Below are 18,097 nucleotides of genomic sequence, written 5' to 3' on the forward strand. Positions count from 1 at the left end.
CTACATTCCACATGAAGAAAGTGGTCAAAATCACAGGATGGAATAAACTTTAGTGTTGGGGTCATTGAAAATGGTAGAGGTCCATTAATGTTTATGTGACAGTTCAAGGCTATGCTAGATTCAAAAGTTTACATTCTTAATTGAGGGCATCTCTTATTTGAGATTGCATGTGCACAATAAGTGATTCATATTCTTATATAAAAAACATTTAATTGGGGGGTATGATACATTTATTGAGAAATTAAAAACAAGAAATACATAATAACATGCCATAATTCATGTTGTTACATAACAGCCAAGCACTGTGTTTTCAATTACATCAATCAATGAAATCCTCTGGATTTCCAGCACGTTACCACAGATAGAACAATGAGCCATATGTTTCACCGGATGTATGAATCTGAGGCATCAGTTTGGCGTTTCCACTCACCACCAAATATGATGATGAGAGGAAGCCCAGTGGCTGTGGCAGTGGGACAAGATGGAGCGAGATGGATTTTGGGCGGCTCTGAGCACTTGTTGGCTGCTTTTCCTTCACTTTGCAGTCCAACTCATCCCAAACCATCTCAATTGGGTTGAAGTCGGGTGATTGTGGAGGCCAGGTCATCTGATGAAGCACTCCATCACTCTCCTCCTTGGTCAAATAGCGCTTACACAGCCTGGAGGTATGTTGGGTCACTGTTCTGTTGAAAAACAAATGATAGTCCCACTAAGCCCAAACCAGATGGGATGGCGTATCGCTGCAGAATGCTATGGTAACCATGCTGATTAAGGGTGAATTCTAAATAAATCACTGACGGTGTCACCAGCAAAGCACCCCCACACCACCACACCTCCTCCTACATGCTTCACGGTGGGAACCACACATGCAGAGATCATCATTTCACCTACGCTGCATCTCACAAATACACAGCGGTTGGAAACAAAAATCTCAAATTTGGACACATCAGACCAAAGGACAAATTTCCACCAGTCTAATGTCCATTGCTTGTGTTTCTTGGCCCAATTAAGTCTCTTCTTATTATTGGTGTCCTTTAGTAGTGGTTTCTTTGCAGCAATTTGACCATGAAGGCCTGATTCACGCATTCTCCTCTGAACAGTTGACGTTGAGATGTGTCTGTTACTTGAACTTTGAAGCATTTATTTGGGCTGTAATTTCTGAGGCTGGTGACTCTAAAGAACGTATCCTCTGCAGCAGAGGTAACTCTGGGTCTTCCTTTCCTGTGGCGGTCCTCAGTTTCATCATAGCGCTTGAAGGTTTTTGTGACTGCACAAGTTGTTGAAATTTTACGGATTGACTGATCTTCATGTCTGTTGTTTCTCTTTGCTAATTTGAGCTGTTCTTGCCATAATATAGACTTACCAAATATGGCTATCTTCTGTATACAATCCCTATCTACCATTCCAGTGTTTAATTGCTATATTGTAATGACTTCGCCACCATGGCCTATTTATTTCCTTCATTTAACTCATTTGCACTCACTGTATGTAGACTTTTGGTTTTCTTTTGTTCTACTGTATTATTGACTGTATGTTTTGTTTATTCCATGTGTAACTCTGTGTTGTTGAATGTGTCAAATTGCTACGCTTTATCTTGGCCAGGTCGCAGTTGCAAATGAGAACTTGTTCTCAACTAGCCTACCTGGTTAAATAAAGGTTAAATAAATAAAATTAAAATAAAATATTGTCACAACACAACTGATTGGCTTAAGAAGGAAATCAATTCCACAAATGAACTTTTAAGAAGACATACCTATTAATTGAAATGCATTCCAGGTGACTACATCATGAAGCTGGTTGAGAGAATGCAAAGAGTGTGCAAAGCTGTCATCAAGGCAAAGGGTTGTTACTTTGAAGAATCTCAAATATAAAATATATTTAGATTTGTTTAACACTTTTTTGGTTACTACATGATTCCATGTGTGTTATTTCATAGTTTTGATGTCTTCATTATCATTCTACAATGTAGAAAATAGTAAAAATAAAGAAAAACCCTTGAATGAGTAGGTGTGTCCAAACTTTTGACTGGTACGTATATACTAGGCGGTGTCAAAGGAAGGCCCAAAAATGTGTCAAAGACCTCCAGTCACCCAAGTCATAGACTGTTCTCTTTACTACCGCACGGCAAGCGGTACCGGAGCACCAAGTTTAGGTCCAAAAGGCTCCTTAACAGCTTCTACCCCCAAGCCATAAGACTGCTGAACAATTAACCAAATGGTCACCCAGACTATTTACATTGACCCCCCCAACACACACACACACACACACACACTGCGGCTACTTGCTGTTTATTATCTATGCATAGTCACTACCCCTACCTACATGTACAAATTAACTTGACTAACCTGTGTCCCCACATTGACTCGGTACCGGAACCCCCTGTATAGGGCCTCGTTATTGTTATTTTATTGGGTTACTTTTTATTGAATGTTTTACTTGAGTTTTTTTAGTAAATATTTTCCTAAATCTATTTATTTAACCTCATTGTTGGTTATGGGCTTGTAAGTAAGCATTTCACGGTAAGGTCTACCTACACATGATGTATTCGGCGCATGTGACAAATACAATTTGATTTGATTTGCTAACCTGCATTTTCATTGGCTTCACAAATCTGTCAGTCATGCTTGCCCACACCCTCTCAGAATGCAGCATGGGGGAAAGAATGTAACACAATTAAGGAACTGTAGCCAGGCAGAGTGTCTTTATCGCCAAACAGTCGTCGTTTTCGGATGATTGAACTTAAGGTGAGTGTTACTAATGATATTTAAGAATGATCAGTCTATCGATCTGTTTTTATAAGGACTAAACATCTGACGGATATTGTGAGGAGGTTGGGGGGTAGCTAGCTAACCACATTGCAGCATCGAGACGCCACGTTAGTCGTTAGCAAAGTTGCTAACCAGAAAGCTAGCAGTAAACAGTTAGCTTGCTGATGTTACGTGGTTATTTTTGTTAGCTAGCTAGCTACCCATTCAGTGTCAGTTTTCAGTTGTTACAAATAGATACATGTAACGAATAACGTTAACTATTATCCTTCATCTAAAGCCTGTTTGTTTATCGGCTAGCGTAGTAACTAAAGTTACGTGTTTCCAACTCGGACGCTAGCTAACGTTTGCCTCTCCGTGACCCACAGTACTCCGCGTGGAGACATTTTGACCAGACCAGGTTCGACTAGCGACGATAGACGAGCTAATTACATTGCCTTGGTCACGTTGGCTAGCTAAATAGCAAGTTAGATACACAGATAAGTACATACTGAACGAGGCCCCATAACAATTAAATAAAAATGTCACAGAAATTGCAATGTATTTGGCTCGCTTTGCAGATTAGTTAACGTTTGATGGCTAAGCTAGCTAGAATGTCTAGTATCTAACCTGGCTTGCTAGCTACTGACTTACTATGTAACGTTAGTAGTTACTGCAGCCAACATGGCCGGCTAGTTAGCTTGCTCTGTCTGTAAAATCTTTGCTAGCGACTTCGTCGCCGTGTCTTATTTAGCGAACTAACAATCTACAAACACATGTTAACTTTGCAGTAGATGGCCGGAAGCTAGTGAACTATGGTATTGTTGTACTTAAGGGGCAGAGCGCGAGCTAGTAAACAGTATATTACTGGAATAGCTAGGTTAACTTGCTAGCTACACTTCACAATCCTGTGCATACTTTTTTTTTGTAAACACTGCTCAAGTCTCAGTCAGGGAAGTTGGCTAGTTTCCCGACAGTAGTTCAGTGTTTGAAAATGTCCATGTCCATGGGACTCGCTGGGTTTATAGCCGATGTCAAGACTTCAGATTCAGCATCTTCCATGCTGAACCTCCTAGTCGAAACATATGGACGATTTCGATCAGAAGCCGGTTTGTAATACTAACATATAGCTATTTGTGGCAAGTAGCTAATGCTGGGCATACACCACACGACTAATACAATCGTAACAACTTGGATGTGCTCACATTTACATGTCTCCTTGTCCCAAATCTTTAATTCCATCAATCTTCAACCCCAGGACTGTGGTGCTCACATAACACAATGATTCCTTAGTTGATCCCCCTACGTTTCAATTGTGGTAGGGAAAAATGCCGACACGCTAACGTTGAGCTGCTTTATTGGTGTTGAGATAATGTGTACATTATTATGTGCAGAAACATCCCAAAAGACATGGGTGCACAGAATATGGATAATAATAAATTAGATTTTTTTTGTTTTTGTCATGGTAGGACGCAATCTAATATTGGTGGAGTTTGTTTTGCATGGCTCGGTGCCCCGGGTGAGTGGAGATTTTTTTTTAAGACTCTTGGAATCTTCTTAAATGGGCGAACTTTGCTAAGCTGGAGCACCTGACCATGTAAAATGAACCCGTCCATTGAAAAGGCATCCACCAATCAGTTTTCCATCACCTTGGTCCACACGGTGCGGGTTGTTGTTGTGTTCCTCTTCGCCATCATTGTTTTGGTCTCACATGCTGAGTGCTCATTGGGCATGGACTGCTGCCAATAGCCAATCGCATCATAGTACTGCTCATACTACAAGATGGCAAAATGGCGTGGTGTATGTTCGGCATAACCAGTCTCGTTGTTGTGGGTTATTGCCGTGCATACACTACACAATCTTTGACACGTTTTTGCTGTCCCAGACACATTTTTATGTTTGAGATGAAATCCTATGAACATGGGCTAGGATCAGGTCATTGGGACTCGTGTAGTTTGAGCGGGTCAAGGACACGCTGATTTTGGCTGTTCCGTTCTCCAGAACCCCGGTGGGATGTCCTGATTTAATATTCGGGCACAATTTAGTTGTATCTTGTAGTATGAGGATGGATACGGTGCGATTGGGCAAGCATGTGAGACCCAATCATCGACGGCAAAGATGAAACCAACAGCTACCACAGCCACAAATTTAAAATGGTCTGTATTGTAAAAAAGATTCTGAATACAAAGTGTTTTTTGGTCTTAAGAATAGTAGTAGTAGGGTTTAATATCAGATTTTAAGATGAGAAATTGTGGAAATAGGCAGGATTTACCCATAATTATGACAGATTGGTAGAGCTGTGGAGAGAATGTAGCTGCTTAAATCTTACATTTTCACCTCCAAATCCCAACCATTTGAGGGTCTGTATTTTGCCCCTCAGTCTCTTTTTCTGATGTTTTTTTGCTAGGGTTGCAAAGGGTTGGAAACTTTCCGGTGAATTTGGGGAGTTTTGTGTAAATTCATCAAAAAGTTAGCTTATAACAGCGGACCTTTTTTGTGGGATACATGTAAGGAAATTCTAGTCTAGTGACATATTTTGGTTAAACTATGCCCAATTCAATGGAATTGCAACCCTCTGCATTACGTTCTCCCGTCACATGTACAGCTGATTCTGAAGATCTTGCACACTAATGAGATTCAATTGAACCCACACTACTACACTGTCTGAGCCAAGGACTACATGCTTTCTGTTAAGTTTTGATTACAATACTAGGTGGGGTGAATATATTTTATGACAATTTTTAAAAACTTGTAAATTGTAGCCTACAGCAAAGTGTTTAAATCATTTCTAACTTGTGAATAATTTCTGCTTGTTAGTTTTAACTTGCTTGAGTCTGAGTGTTAATTCACCTGTTTCAATACATGTTTCATTTTAAAACATTTATCTTACAAAGGAGTTTAATCTAAATGCTTAAATAGTTATCTGTACATGGAATTGTATTTTTGAAATTCCTTTTTCTAATCTTTACAAGAAGTGCGCCCATGGCATTTATCTGATGTGTGGAGACATTTCACTGCAGCTAATGTAGAAGGAAAAGCGGTGCACATTTACAAATACTGTGCCAAATCAGATGTAAAGAATGCAACAAAGATGCAGAATCATCTGGCCAAGTGCATTAAGTTCCCTCAGCGCTCACAATAAGCAACCTCTGACAAAAGTCCCTCTACTTCTATTTGGGGTGAAAATAATGAATCAGAGACCTTATCAATAGCAACAGCTCATGGGCCTCCTGGAATCAGTAGTTTTTTTTACTCATTGGAGGAACTTAGTCAGAGAAATGCTGATGAATGTCTTGCTCGAGCTGTGCATGCAATTTGTTCACCTCTGATGCTCACAGGCAATGTGTATTGGAAGAGATTTTTGAATGTTCTTCGCCCAGCATACACCCCTCCAACCAGACTACTTATCTACTCATTTGCTGGATGCAGAGGTCAACAGAGTTCAAGTGAAGGTCAAGCAAATCATAGAGAAAGCAGACTGTAATGCAATCATCTCTGATTGGTAGTCAAATGTTTGTGGGCAAGGAATAATTAACTACATCATCTCCACTCCTCAACCAGTATTCTACAAGAGCACAGACACACGGGACAACAGACACACCGGTCTCAACATTGCAGATGAGCTGAAGTCAGTCATCAATGACCTTGGACCACAGAAGGTATTTTCACTGTTGACAGACAATGGAGGCTGCTTGGTCTAAAGTGGAGGACTCCTACCCTCACATCACACCCTTTGGCTGTGCTGCTCATGAATTGAATCTGCTCCTCAAGGACATCATGGCACTGAAAACAATGGATACACTCTACAATAGAGCCAAGGAAATGGTTAGGTATGTGAAGGGTCATCAAGTTATATCAGCAATCTACCTCACCAAGCAAAGTGAGAAGAATAAGAGCAGCACATTGAAGCTGCCCAGCAACACCCGTTGGTTGGGGTGGTGGTGTCATTATGTTTGACAGTCTCCCCAAGAAATAGCCATATCAGTCTGCTGATATGGATAGCCCCGTCAAGAGGATCATCCTGGATTATGTATTTTGGGAGAGAGTGGTAAAGCAGCCTGAAACCTATAGCGGTAGCCATTGCACGGATTGAGGGAGACAATGCCATCCTGTCTGATGTTCACTCTGCTTGCAGATGTAAGAGAATAAATCCGTACTGCCCTGCCCACTTCACTGTTGCTCCAAGCAGAGGAAACTGCAGTTCTGAAATACATCAAGAAGCGTGAAGACTTCTGCCTGAAGCCCATACACGGAGCAGTGTACATATTTGACCCCAAGTATTCTTGCAAGAGCATCCTGTCTGGTGCAGAGATCAACAAGGCCTATGGTGTCATCATTACTGTGTCTCGCCACCGTGGCCTGGATGAGGGCAAGGTTCTTGGCAGTCTGGCCAAGTACACTTTCAAGCAAGTGCTTTGGAATGGAATTGCAAAATGGTAGTTGTGCCAGGTTATCTCATCAGCCACCAGGTGGAAGGGACTTTGTGGATCTGAGGCTCATTCCCCTGTTGTCTCCATCATCCTCCAAATCCCACCAACATCAGCTGCCTCAGAGAGCAACTGGTCCTTGTCTGGGAACACACACACACCAAAGCACGCAACAGGCTGACCAATGCAGGGGTTGAAAAATTGGTGGCCATCTGGGCAAATGTGAGACTTTTTGAGCCTGACAGCGAGCCATCCTCAACAGGGTTGGAAAGTGAATGTGAGGCCTGAGAGTTTGATGTTCAAGAGGTGGATGTTGAGGAGGTCCAGGGAGAAGACATGGAAGCCTGAGAGGAAGACAACCAAAGCTTTAGTTTCTAGACTATCATTTTCTATGTATGTATGTTGAAAATGTTTCTGGGAGATGCGAGGGATCATTGGCGATCATCAGTGAAATCCTTCCATGTGAAGAGTCAACTCATTTAAAGTTCAATTCATAACTAAATTGTTTAAAAAATATTATATTGGGAGGATTTAATAATTTACAATTGTCTGTCTACTTATAAGGTGTATGTTTCTGTCTCCATGTGATATGGTAAATATATCCAAAGGTGAAGTATCCAATCCAATTCAATCCAATCCAAAAAACATATATATTTAAATTATATTAATATTAGCTTGCATATATTTCTGTTAATTCCCACAAAGTTTCCACCTCTGAATATTCCCCAAAATGTGCAACCCTATATTTTGCTAATAATAATGTGCACACTTATAAAGGCAGTAGCTTACTGTTTGCATGTCGGCATTTTTTTGTTTGCAAACCATAATGGAAAAATACTTTTAAATTTTGTTTTATCCGATTGCCACCACAACTTTATTCATTCACTTAATCGATCTTACATCTCTCTGAAAGATGATCTATTGCCTCTGCAAACGGACTCTGTGTGAATATGGATCATGGGATGCTCATGTCTCCACCCTACCAACGGGAGTCGTTGACCCAAAGGCAGGTGACAAGCTTGGGTCCAAAATATTCCCATAGAAATGCCTTGGGCGTATTATGGCGAAAGTGAGACCTCTCACTTCACCTCTTCCTCTCTGATATGGCCTGGGGCTGCCCCCCCCCCCCCCCTGCCTCATGAATGATGTCATTACTGGTTAAAGAGCGAGCACACACTTTTATAAAATAAGTTACTTATATGCAGATGTTGTTTATCACTACAATAAAATGAGTCCCAATTGGAAGGGAAACAGATTGTTTGCCATCTGAAGCCCCATGAAATCAGCCAAAACAAGCTCAACTCAATGCATTCTCTCACTCCTATTCAATATGCAGTCCCCTGTATTGTGAATAGGCTACATCTTGATTTGACCAGTTCATCAATATATTTACCATTGAAATAAATGAAGTCAAAGTCAAATTGATTGTATACTTGATTTAATTAATGCATGCATGGATGTCTCTGAAAAATGTTGATGTGAAAAAGTTCAAATGTGTTTATTGCACTCAGGATGCCTAGTGATTGAACAGCCAAATAGCTGTTTCTGTCTAGAAGTGCTATTCTGTGACTTAGGCTAATACACCTTTTGTTGCCGTGGTATCATTTTGGTATTGACTATTGTGATACTAATCCTGGTATCAGTATCTAAGTAAAAAGCCTAGAGTTTTCTTGATTGTGATGTCATTAAAACAGTATGTAGTGTCATGGGTCCACGGTGTCTCTGACAGTGGCATATCGTTCTGTGTGGTAGCCTCGCCTATATGGTCCAATGGTTGGGTAGAACAGCACCCCTATAGAAACGGTTTGGTGAATAAACTGAAAATCCCTGTAGGTGGTCCACCCATTACATCTCATTGTGGGCTGTGTGATTGTTAATTCTATCAGTAGCAGCACATGAAGGTTAGTCTGCCCTTGTGCGTGTGATGCTGCATGTGCAGCCCCCCTGCTCTCCTCCCTCAGCTACGTCACTGCCAGATCTAATGATGAGTCAGGCTCCCTCCCTTTTCTCCGTCAAGTGTGGGTTTGAACAGAACACTGCTCTGTGACTGGTCCTTCCTGTGTCTGTGTGGTTGACCAAGAGCTGTTCCCTCTCCCCGGTGTGTTTCAACCCCTCAATGGCAGCATGCTAGTGCATCACTAACATATAGCGCTATAGTTTGCTGGTCGTACATCAAGTTGACGCAAGGTTTGTGTAGCAGTCCTTTGTTTACTCTAAGCGTGCTGGGTTTTTAACAGCTCACCATATCTTTTGAGTTAATGGAATGTAGCCTATTCAATCATTCTCATGCTGACTATTCCAGCTAGCCTATTTGGAGTAGACTTAAAAAACATGCATTTATTTATATTAATCTTTATTTCACTAGGCAAGTCAGAACAAATTCTTATTTACAATGACGGCCTACTGGGGAACAGTGGGTTAACTGCCTTGCTCAGGAGTAGAACGGCAGAATATTATTACAAAAATTACCTTGTCAGCTCGAGGATTCAATCCAGCAACCTTTCGGTTACTGGCCCAACGCTCTAACCACTAGGCTACCTGCTGACCTAGTCTTGCCTATACAGTGGGGCAAAAAAGTATTTAGTCAGCCACCAATTGTGCAAGTTCTCCCACTTAAAAATATGAGAGGCCTGTAATTTTCATCATAGGTAGTACACTTAAACTATGACAGACAAAATTAGAAGAAAAAAAATCCAGAAAATCACATTGTAGGATTTTTTTATGAATTTATTTGCAAATTATGGTGGAAAATAAGTATTTGGTCACCTACAAACAAGCAAGCTTTCTGGCTCTCACAGACCTGTAACTTCTTCTTTAGGAGGCTCCTCTGTCCTCCACTCATTACCTGTATTAATGGCACCTGTTTGAACTTGTTATCAGTATAAAAGACACCTGTCCACAACCTCAAACAGTCACACTCCAAACTCCACTATGGCCAAGACCAAAGATCTGTCAAAGGACACCAAAAACAAAGTTGTAGACCTGCACCAGGCTGGGAAGACTGAATCTGCAATAGGTAAGCTGCTTGGTTTGAAGAAATCAACTGTGGGAGCAATTATTAGGAAATGGAAGACATACAAGACCACTGATAATCTCCCTCGATCTGCCCACGCAAGATCTCACCCTGTGGGGTCAAAATGATCACAAGAACGGTGAGCAAAAATCCCAGAACCACACCTAGTGAATGACCTGCAGAGAGCTGGGACCAAAGTAACAAAGCCTACCATCAGTAATACACTGCTCCGCCAGGGACTCAAATCCTGCGGTACCAGACGTGTCCCCCTGCTTAAGCCAGTACATGTCCAGGCCCGTCTGAAGTTTGCTAGAGAGCATTTGGATGATCCAGAAGAAGATTGGGAGAATGTCAGATGAAACCAAAATAAAACTTTTTGGTGGTAACTCAACTCGTCGTGTTTGGAGGACAAAGAATGCTGAGTTGCATCCAAAGAACACCATACCTACTGTGAAGCATGGGGGTGGAAACATCATGCTTTGGGGCTGTCTTTCTGCAAAGGGACCAGGACGACTGATTCGTGTAAAGGAAAGAATGAATGGGGCCCATGTACTGTGAGATTTTGAGTGAAAACCTCCTTCCTTCAGCAAGGGCATTGAAGATGAAATGGGGCTGGGTCTTTCAGCATGACAATGATCCCAAACACACCGCCCGGGCAACGAAGGAGTGGCTTCGTAAGAAGCATTTCAAGGTCCTGGAGTGGCCTAGCCAGTCTCCAGATCTCAACCCCATAGAAAATCTTTGGAGGGAGTTGAAAGTCCGTGTTGCCCAGCAACAGCCCCAAAACATCACTGCTCTAGAGGAGTTCTGCATGGAGGAATGGGCCAAAATACCAGCAACCGTGTGTGAAAACCTTGTGAAGACTTACAGAAAACGTTTGACCTCTGTCATTGCCAACAAAGGGTATATAACAAAGTATTGAGAAGTATTTGGTCAATAACAAAAGTTTATTTTCCACCATAATTTGCAAATAAAATCATTAAAAATCCTACAATGTTATTTTCTGGATTTGTTTTTCTCATTCTCATAGTTGAAGTGTACCTATGATGAAAATTACAGGCCTCATCTTTTTAAGTGGGAGAACTTGCACAATTGGTGGCTGACTAAATACTTTTCTGCCCCACTGTATGGCAGTAGGTATAGATATGAGATATGCCTTAGGCTTCTTTTATCCAAAGCAACTTAGTCATCCGTGTGTAGATTTTTCTCCTGGGAGTCGACCCCACTATCCTGGCGTTTTTTAAGAGCCATGCATTACCAACTGAGCCACAGAGGACCAGTATCTAGCCTATTTCACTACTCAGTCCCATATTAAGCACACAAGTGATGTGCAGTATAGCCTGTCTTTTACAACCAATTCTGTAGCTCTTCTTAGAGCATAACCAACCTGGCCTGTATTCAGAAACATCTGACTAAGAGTGCTGATCTAGGATCAGCTTCCATCTGTCAGATATTCACTAGAATATCTGAAAGGCAAACTTATTTGAGATCAACACTCCTTCTCTAACGCTTTATGAAATTGGGCCCTGAGGTGAAAAAAATAATCAACGGTTACAACTGAATGAATAAAACAAATATAACACAGATTGCACTTGGAATAACTGAAGGCATTCTGAGGACATGTAACAAACAGCATGACTGTTACCACACCAGTCTTTCCTTTGTGACAGTGGACTGTTGCTGGTTGGGATGGCGCTGACTTGATTGATGTAGGAATAGACCAAACATGAGTATCTGACCTGGTAGACAGCAGTTGTGCTTGTGTCGAGTCTCTCTCCCCGCTACACACACATGCACGAGCATGAACACACACATGATGCCCGCCTCCACTATCTTGCATAACAACCGAGACGGCTGCCAAGTCCCAGCCTGACTCCTCAGATACTCAGTCCTCTTGCCATAATATGCTGCTGCTCACATAATATGCCGCTCTCTGGCCGAAAAGCACTAGTTCCATGCTTACAGCCCGGGTTGCCAGTTTACAGCCCGGGGTTACAGCCCGGGTTGCCAGTTTACAGTCCGGGTTTACAGTCCGGGTTGCCAGTTTAGGAATCACTGACAGGAAATAGACATTCACTGCTACAGTAGCCTCTCTCTCTGAGGGAACGATGACGCTGCAGTACTGTACTGTGGACTGGGTCTTGTGGATGTGCTACACAAGGTTGAGACCAATTGCTGCTCAGTAAGATTTCCCAGGTGTATTATTGTTATGGTATCATGACTTTTATTCCTAGGCATGCTGAAAAACATCTATATACACTGTGGAATTTAGTGTTTATTCCTATGTGATTTAATTGACTAGTCTCAAACTGGCCTTATTGTGTGTAATTGTTCTGATTTTGTTTTATCTATACTGTAGGCTTGTGTGGATTATGTCTTCATACGTTTTTCTGTGTTCTTCTTGTCAGTACCATTTCACCAGGTCAAATTCCTTGGTACATGTAAGCAAAGGTGATTCTGATTCCTGAATCCCACCCTCTGTCTCATCCACAGTGATGCTCAAACGATGCCTATAGTGGACAAGCTCAAGGAGGCCCTGAAGCCCGGCCGGAAGGACTCCTCGGCGGGCGACGATAGCGACCTCAATAAGCTGCTGGCCTCCTCGGCCAAGAAGGTCCTGCTGCAGAAGATTGAGTTTGAGCCGGCCAGCAAAGGCTTCTCCTATCAGCTGGACAGTCTCAAGACCAAATATGTGATCCTCAACCCCCGCGGCAGTGAGGGGGCCACGTCGGGTCAGAGGGCCAGCACAGAGCCCGCTCAGATCAAGAGGCAAGGTAAGGCCATTGACTGAGAAATTTACTCTCTCCCTCAGCCATTCAAGAGGTTTGTTGAATCTAGTTTTCACTACCACAGAATTAACACACTTCAATATTCTTCAACACCCAGAACAGCTCAACAGCTCAAAACATCAGAACAGCTCAATTCACCACGAGTGTTTCTCTCTACTGGGTTTTTGGTGACGTGATCGAGTTTGGCTGAATTGTTGAGTTTGTCTGCTGAACTATTCTCAATGGCTTTTCTGAATTATCCATGCAATTTCTGTAATTAATCTCACTCCTCCATCCACCAGTTTCAGACAACCAGTGTGGGGGCCAGAGTGATGGTATCCCCGCCCCGCAGAAGATGCTCTTCCCTGGGAACAGACTCTCCATGCGCTGGGAGCGTGTCTACCGGGTGGGAGCCGGCCTCCACAACCTGGGCAACACCTGCTTCCTTAACTCCACTGTGCAGTGTCTCACCTACACACCGCCCCTGGCAAACTATCTCCTCTCCAAGGAGCACAGTCGTGCCTGTGAGTAGTTCAGTTGACCTCTGGTTACATACCTTTTTGAATGGCACAATATAGGTGTTGTAGTGCGAAAACATTAAATGGGTCAATACAAATCTTTTGCTTCTAGTTTTTGAGACTAAACAGGTCCCCTAAATGGACAAACATATTGTCTAGAAATGACCTCAAAGGTTGGATGGAAAGGGGCACATGTCCAACAGCTCTACCACCATGAGTAAAAGGGGATGACTAGTCAGTTGTTCAACTGAATGCATTCAACTGAAATGTTTCTGAAAGCATATTGTTTGCTTAAAAACAATGGGTTTGTGTGCATTCACAATATAAGAAATTGATTCATATGTCATAAGCCAAACAGCCAACATCTGACACACAATAAGCAACGAACATATGTTTAAGAGAACTGTTGTGCTGGAAGTCAAATGACTTCCTCAGTTTGTTGATGTAATGACGGTAACTTGACTTGGCCAGTCTGTTGGGGTGATGACGGTGACTTGGCCAGTCTGTTGGGGGTAATGACGGTGACTTGGCCAGTCTGTTGGGGGTAATGACGGTGACTTGGCCAGTCTGGTGGGGGTAATGACGGTGACTTGGCCAGTCTGGTGGGGGTAATGACGGTGACTTGGCCAGTCTGGTGGGGGTAATGATGGTGACTTGGCCAGTCTGGTGGGGGTAATGACGGTAACTTGACTTGGCCAGTCTGTTGGGGTAATGACGGTGACTTTGCCAGTCTGGTGGGGGTAATGACGGTGACTTGGCCAGTCTGGTTGGGGTAATGACGGTGACTTGGCCAGTCTGGTGGGGGTAATGACGGGACTTGGCCAGTCTGGTGGGGGTAATGACGGTGACATGGCCAGTCTGGTGGGGGTAATGACGGTGACTTGGCCAGTCTGGTGGGGGTAATGACGGTGACTTGGCCAGTCTGGTGGGGGTAATGACGGTGACTTGGCCAGTCTGGTGGGGGTAATGACGGTGACTTGGCCAGTCTGGTGGGGGTAATGACGGTGACTTGGCCAGTTTGGTGGGGGTAATGATGGTGACTTCACCTCATTATTCTATTCCTGTGCATTTCAGGTCACCAGTCGGGTTTCTGTATGATTTGTATAATGCAGAACCACATCATCCAAGCCTTTGCCAACACAGGAAATGCCATCAAGCCTGTCTCCTTCATCCGAGACCTAAAAAGTAAGTAGTGTGCTTCTTGTTTAGCTGTTTCCATCTTGAGTTGGCGTTGGTTTTTCAGAGTTGTAGTGGAAGCTTGTTTCTAGCAGCATTGCAGTTTTTGTTATCCTGCAGGGTACATGATATTGATTGGCTGTTATATTCTTGATTTCAGTTTAGTTTCAGAAACACTAACCAGGTTTCCATCTGTCATTTTTGAGATTAAAGTACGTGGGGGGGGGGACAAATGTCCCAACGGGCCAGATGGAAACAGCAAATGTCACTAAACAAAATACGCTAGACACGGTGGGGATGGTTTTATGTCTAAGATGAATTATGTGAGTAATGGAAATGCTTTTATGTGCCAATATTGCTATAATAACATCATATTGTAGTCACATGATGACATGTTGTGTAGTCTTCCCACTACGACTCAGGAAACCGTAGTTTACTACAGATGAAATAAGTGATGAACTTCACAGGGTGGTGAAAGTACAAGGTCTTGAGCTTGATCCTCCTTTCCAACAAATATCCAGGGTCTTTTTCTGGTCATGATCGATGCTTGACTGCCATTAGACAAATAAAAATGATCTCTCTCTCTAGTCATAATAATCATCATGTAGGCTATACCCTCACTGTATCTATGACTGAGCTGTTGTCTAGTGCTCATGTGCCAAGACCAGAGTGGGCTCACTCAGTATGTGTAGGAAGAAGCCACTGCTCCAAAACCGCCATTAAAAAAGCCAGACTACGGTTTGCAACTGCACATGGGGACAAAGATTGTACTTTTTGGAGAAATGTCCTCTGGTCTGATGACACAAGAATAGAACTGTTTGGCCATAATGACCATCGTTGGAGGAAAAAGGGGGAGGCTTGCAAGCTGAACACCATCCCAACCGTGAAACACGGGGGTGGCAGCATCATGCTGTGGGGGTGCTTTGCTGCAGGAGGGACTGGTGCACTTCACAAAATAAATGGCATCATGAGGAAGGAAAATTGTGGATAAAATAAAGCAACATCTCAAGACATCAGTCAAGTTAAAGCTTGACCGCAAATGGGTCTTTCAAATGGACAATGACCCCAATAATACTTACAAAGTTGTGGCAAAATGGCTTAAGGACAACAAAGTCAAGGTATTGGAGTGACCATCACAAAGCCCTGACCTCAATCCTATAGAAAATTTGTGGGCAGAACCGAAAAAGCATGTGTGAGCAAGGAGGCCAACAAACCTGACTCAGTTACTGTCAGTTGAATTTTGGCCCATTCTTCTTAACTTATTGTGGTAAGGCTAGCTTGTGGAAGGCTACCCAAAACGTTTGACCCAAGTTAAACAATTTAAAGGCAATGCTACCAAATACTAATTGATTGTATGTAAACTTCTGACCAACTGGGAATGTGATGGAAGAACTGAAGGCTGAAATATATCATTCTGTACTATTTTTTTTGTTGACATTTCACATTCTTAAAATAAAGTGGTGATCCTAACTGACCTAAGACATTTAATCCTAGTAAAAATTCCCTGTCAGGAATTGTGAAAAACTGAGTTTAAATGTATTTGGCTAAGGTGTATGTAAACTTCTCCTTTAACTGTCCGTGGAAATGTTGCACTACGTCACCACGCACAGCCTTTTATCCACAACAAGTACATTTGATGGAAACATCTTTGGTGATGTAGTGCAGCATTTTGTTTATATGCAGATTTGTATTGTTGCGTAAGAATCTCACTAGTTGGATGGAAACCTAGCTAATGAAATGAGAACCAAAGAAATCTGATTTAGTATTATGTACTGCATGTTTTTCACTTGTTATTTACCCGTACATCGATTATAATATATAATCGTCCCGTAGATGGTGCATTGTGCCAGAGAACACCCTGGAGACTCGGTAGCAGTATGCATAAGGTGATGATATAACGCTGGTTGGAAGTGTCACTGTGACTGCAGTGCCTTAGTGAGGCTGTGACTGTTATATAGAGGGGGGAGGAGGGATGGTACAAACACCACACTGTTATATAGAGAGGGGAGGAGGGATGGTACAAACACCACACTGTTATATAGAGAGAGAGGGGAGGGATGGTACAACCACCACACTGTTATATAGAGGGGAGGGATGGTACAACCACCACACTGTTATATAGAGAGAGAGGGGAGGGATGGTACAACCACCACATTGTTATATAGAGAGGGGAGGGATGGTACAACCACCACACTGTTATATAGAGGGGGGAGGGATGGTACAACCACCACACTGTTATATAGAGAGAGAGGGGAGGGATGGTACAACCACCACATTGTTATATAGAGAGGGGAGGGATGGTACAACCACCACACTGTTATATAGAGGGGGAAGGGATCGTGAGTTCAGCCTGATCTGAAGCCACAAATACTCGGATCACTGCTAATGTCAGTAATATAATCTAAGTTTGGCACAGGAAATGACTGATCTTCTTTATTGGTTTAAGTTTGCGGAGACTTGGAGTGTGTTCTTCCGGCACCTTACTGTGGATACCTTATGGTGTGTTCAGTAGTAGAGTCCTCTAGTGAAGGGCTATTCCGCTCCTGGAAGGCAAAAACACTTCCGGGTTTTGTTCCTACCTTGTGTACCATTTCTGAATTCCTCCCATATTAGGAGAGGATGAAAACTAGAAGTGTTTTGGCCCCCTTGGAGCGACATTGAACAGCCCTGCGATGGGCCTGTGTCAGAGAGGCGTTGTCCCCAGGGATCACCTTTCTCTTCTCTTGGTACTGTCCGTGTCTTCTTACGTCCTGAATTTTTCCTTCCCAATTGCTGCAATACCCTCTCCCCCCATCCGGTGCTCTCTCTCTACGATGCCCTCTCTGTCTCCTTGTGACTGCAGGCTAGGAGTAGCAGGGTAGCAGCATTAGCACAAACCCACAGAAATGCTTACAATTTACCAACAGTCTGCTCTGCTGAGATGGTTGATTTTCCTTTAGCTTCCTCTGTCTCCTGGCTATAAGATTTCAGACGTTCTCTCCCTCGCCTCTTTTGCTCCCTCTCACTAGTCAGCCTCTTGCTCTCCTCACACCCACCATTTCCTCCTTTTCACTCTTGTTTGTGGTGTCTCCTTCCCCCTCTATCTGTTAAGAGGAGACTGTAGACTGGTTCTCCCTCCTGTTAAAGGAAAAAACACTCATTCCTTTAATATACAGTGTTAAATAACACTGAACAATTCTTTGAACAAATGTTTCATTTTGGCGTTATAAGAAGGTTGATAGCAACATGGAAAGTCCTTTTGGATATCTATTGCAGTTGAATACAAAATCCGCCGGCACCATGCACTCTGGACTAAAGAGGAAGACTTATGACGTGCGCTAGATCCTACATGAAATGACACATTTCTCCAGGTAGGAATATCACAAAAAATATGATTAATGGCTCATTCCAGAGAAGACATCCTCTTGAGTTACGACATTGGCCAGTATTGAAATCTGACATGTTTGATCAT

The 18,097-nt window shown here is 42.8% G+C and overlaps 1 protein-coding gene across 4 annotated transcripts in view; it reads left to right on the plus strand.

Annotated features, from left to right (window-relative positions):
* Nucleotides 1-2,617: 2,617 nt before the first annotated feature.
* LOC110516187 (ubiquitin carboxyl-terminal hydrolase 36) overlaps nucleotides 2,618-18,097 on the plus strand; it is a 34,603-nt gene continuing 19,123 nt past the window's right edge. For 3 of the 4 annotated variants that reach the window (XM_036939183.1, XM_036939184.1, XM_036939185.1), the window contains exons 1-4: nucleotides 2,618-2,744; nucleotides 12,678-12,958; nucleotides 13,255-13,476; nucleotides 14,545-14,655. In XM_036939183.1, coding sequence (XP_036795078.1) covers nucleotides 12,691-12,958; nucleotides 13,255-13,476; nucleotides 14,545-14,655 — 601 coding nt within the window. In that variant the 5' untranslated portion in view covers nucleotides 2,618-2,744; nucleotides 12,678-12,690. Of the gene's footprint in view, nucleotides 2,745-12,677; nucleotides 12,959-13,254; nucleotides 13,477-14,544; nucleotides 14,656-17,924; nucleotides 17,997-18,097 lie in introns of those variants that run through there. The other variant, XM_036939186.1, reaches the window with a different exon arrangement.

This window comes from Oncorhynchus mykiss, chromosome 12 (genome assembly GCF_013265735.2).
Source record: "Oncorhynchus mykiss isolate Arlee chromosome 12, USDA_OmykA_1.1, whole genome shotgun sequence".
NCBI lineage: Eukaryota > Metazoa > Chordata > Actinopteri > Salmoniformes > Salmonidae > Oncorhynchus > Oncorhynchus mykiss.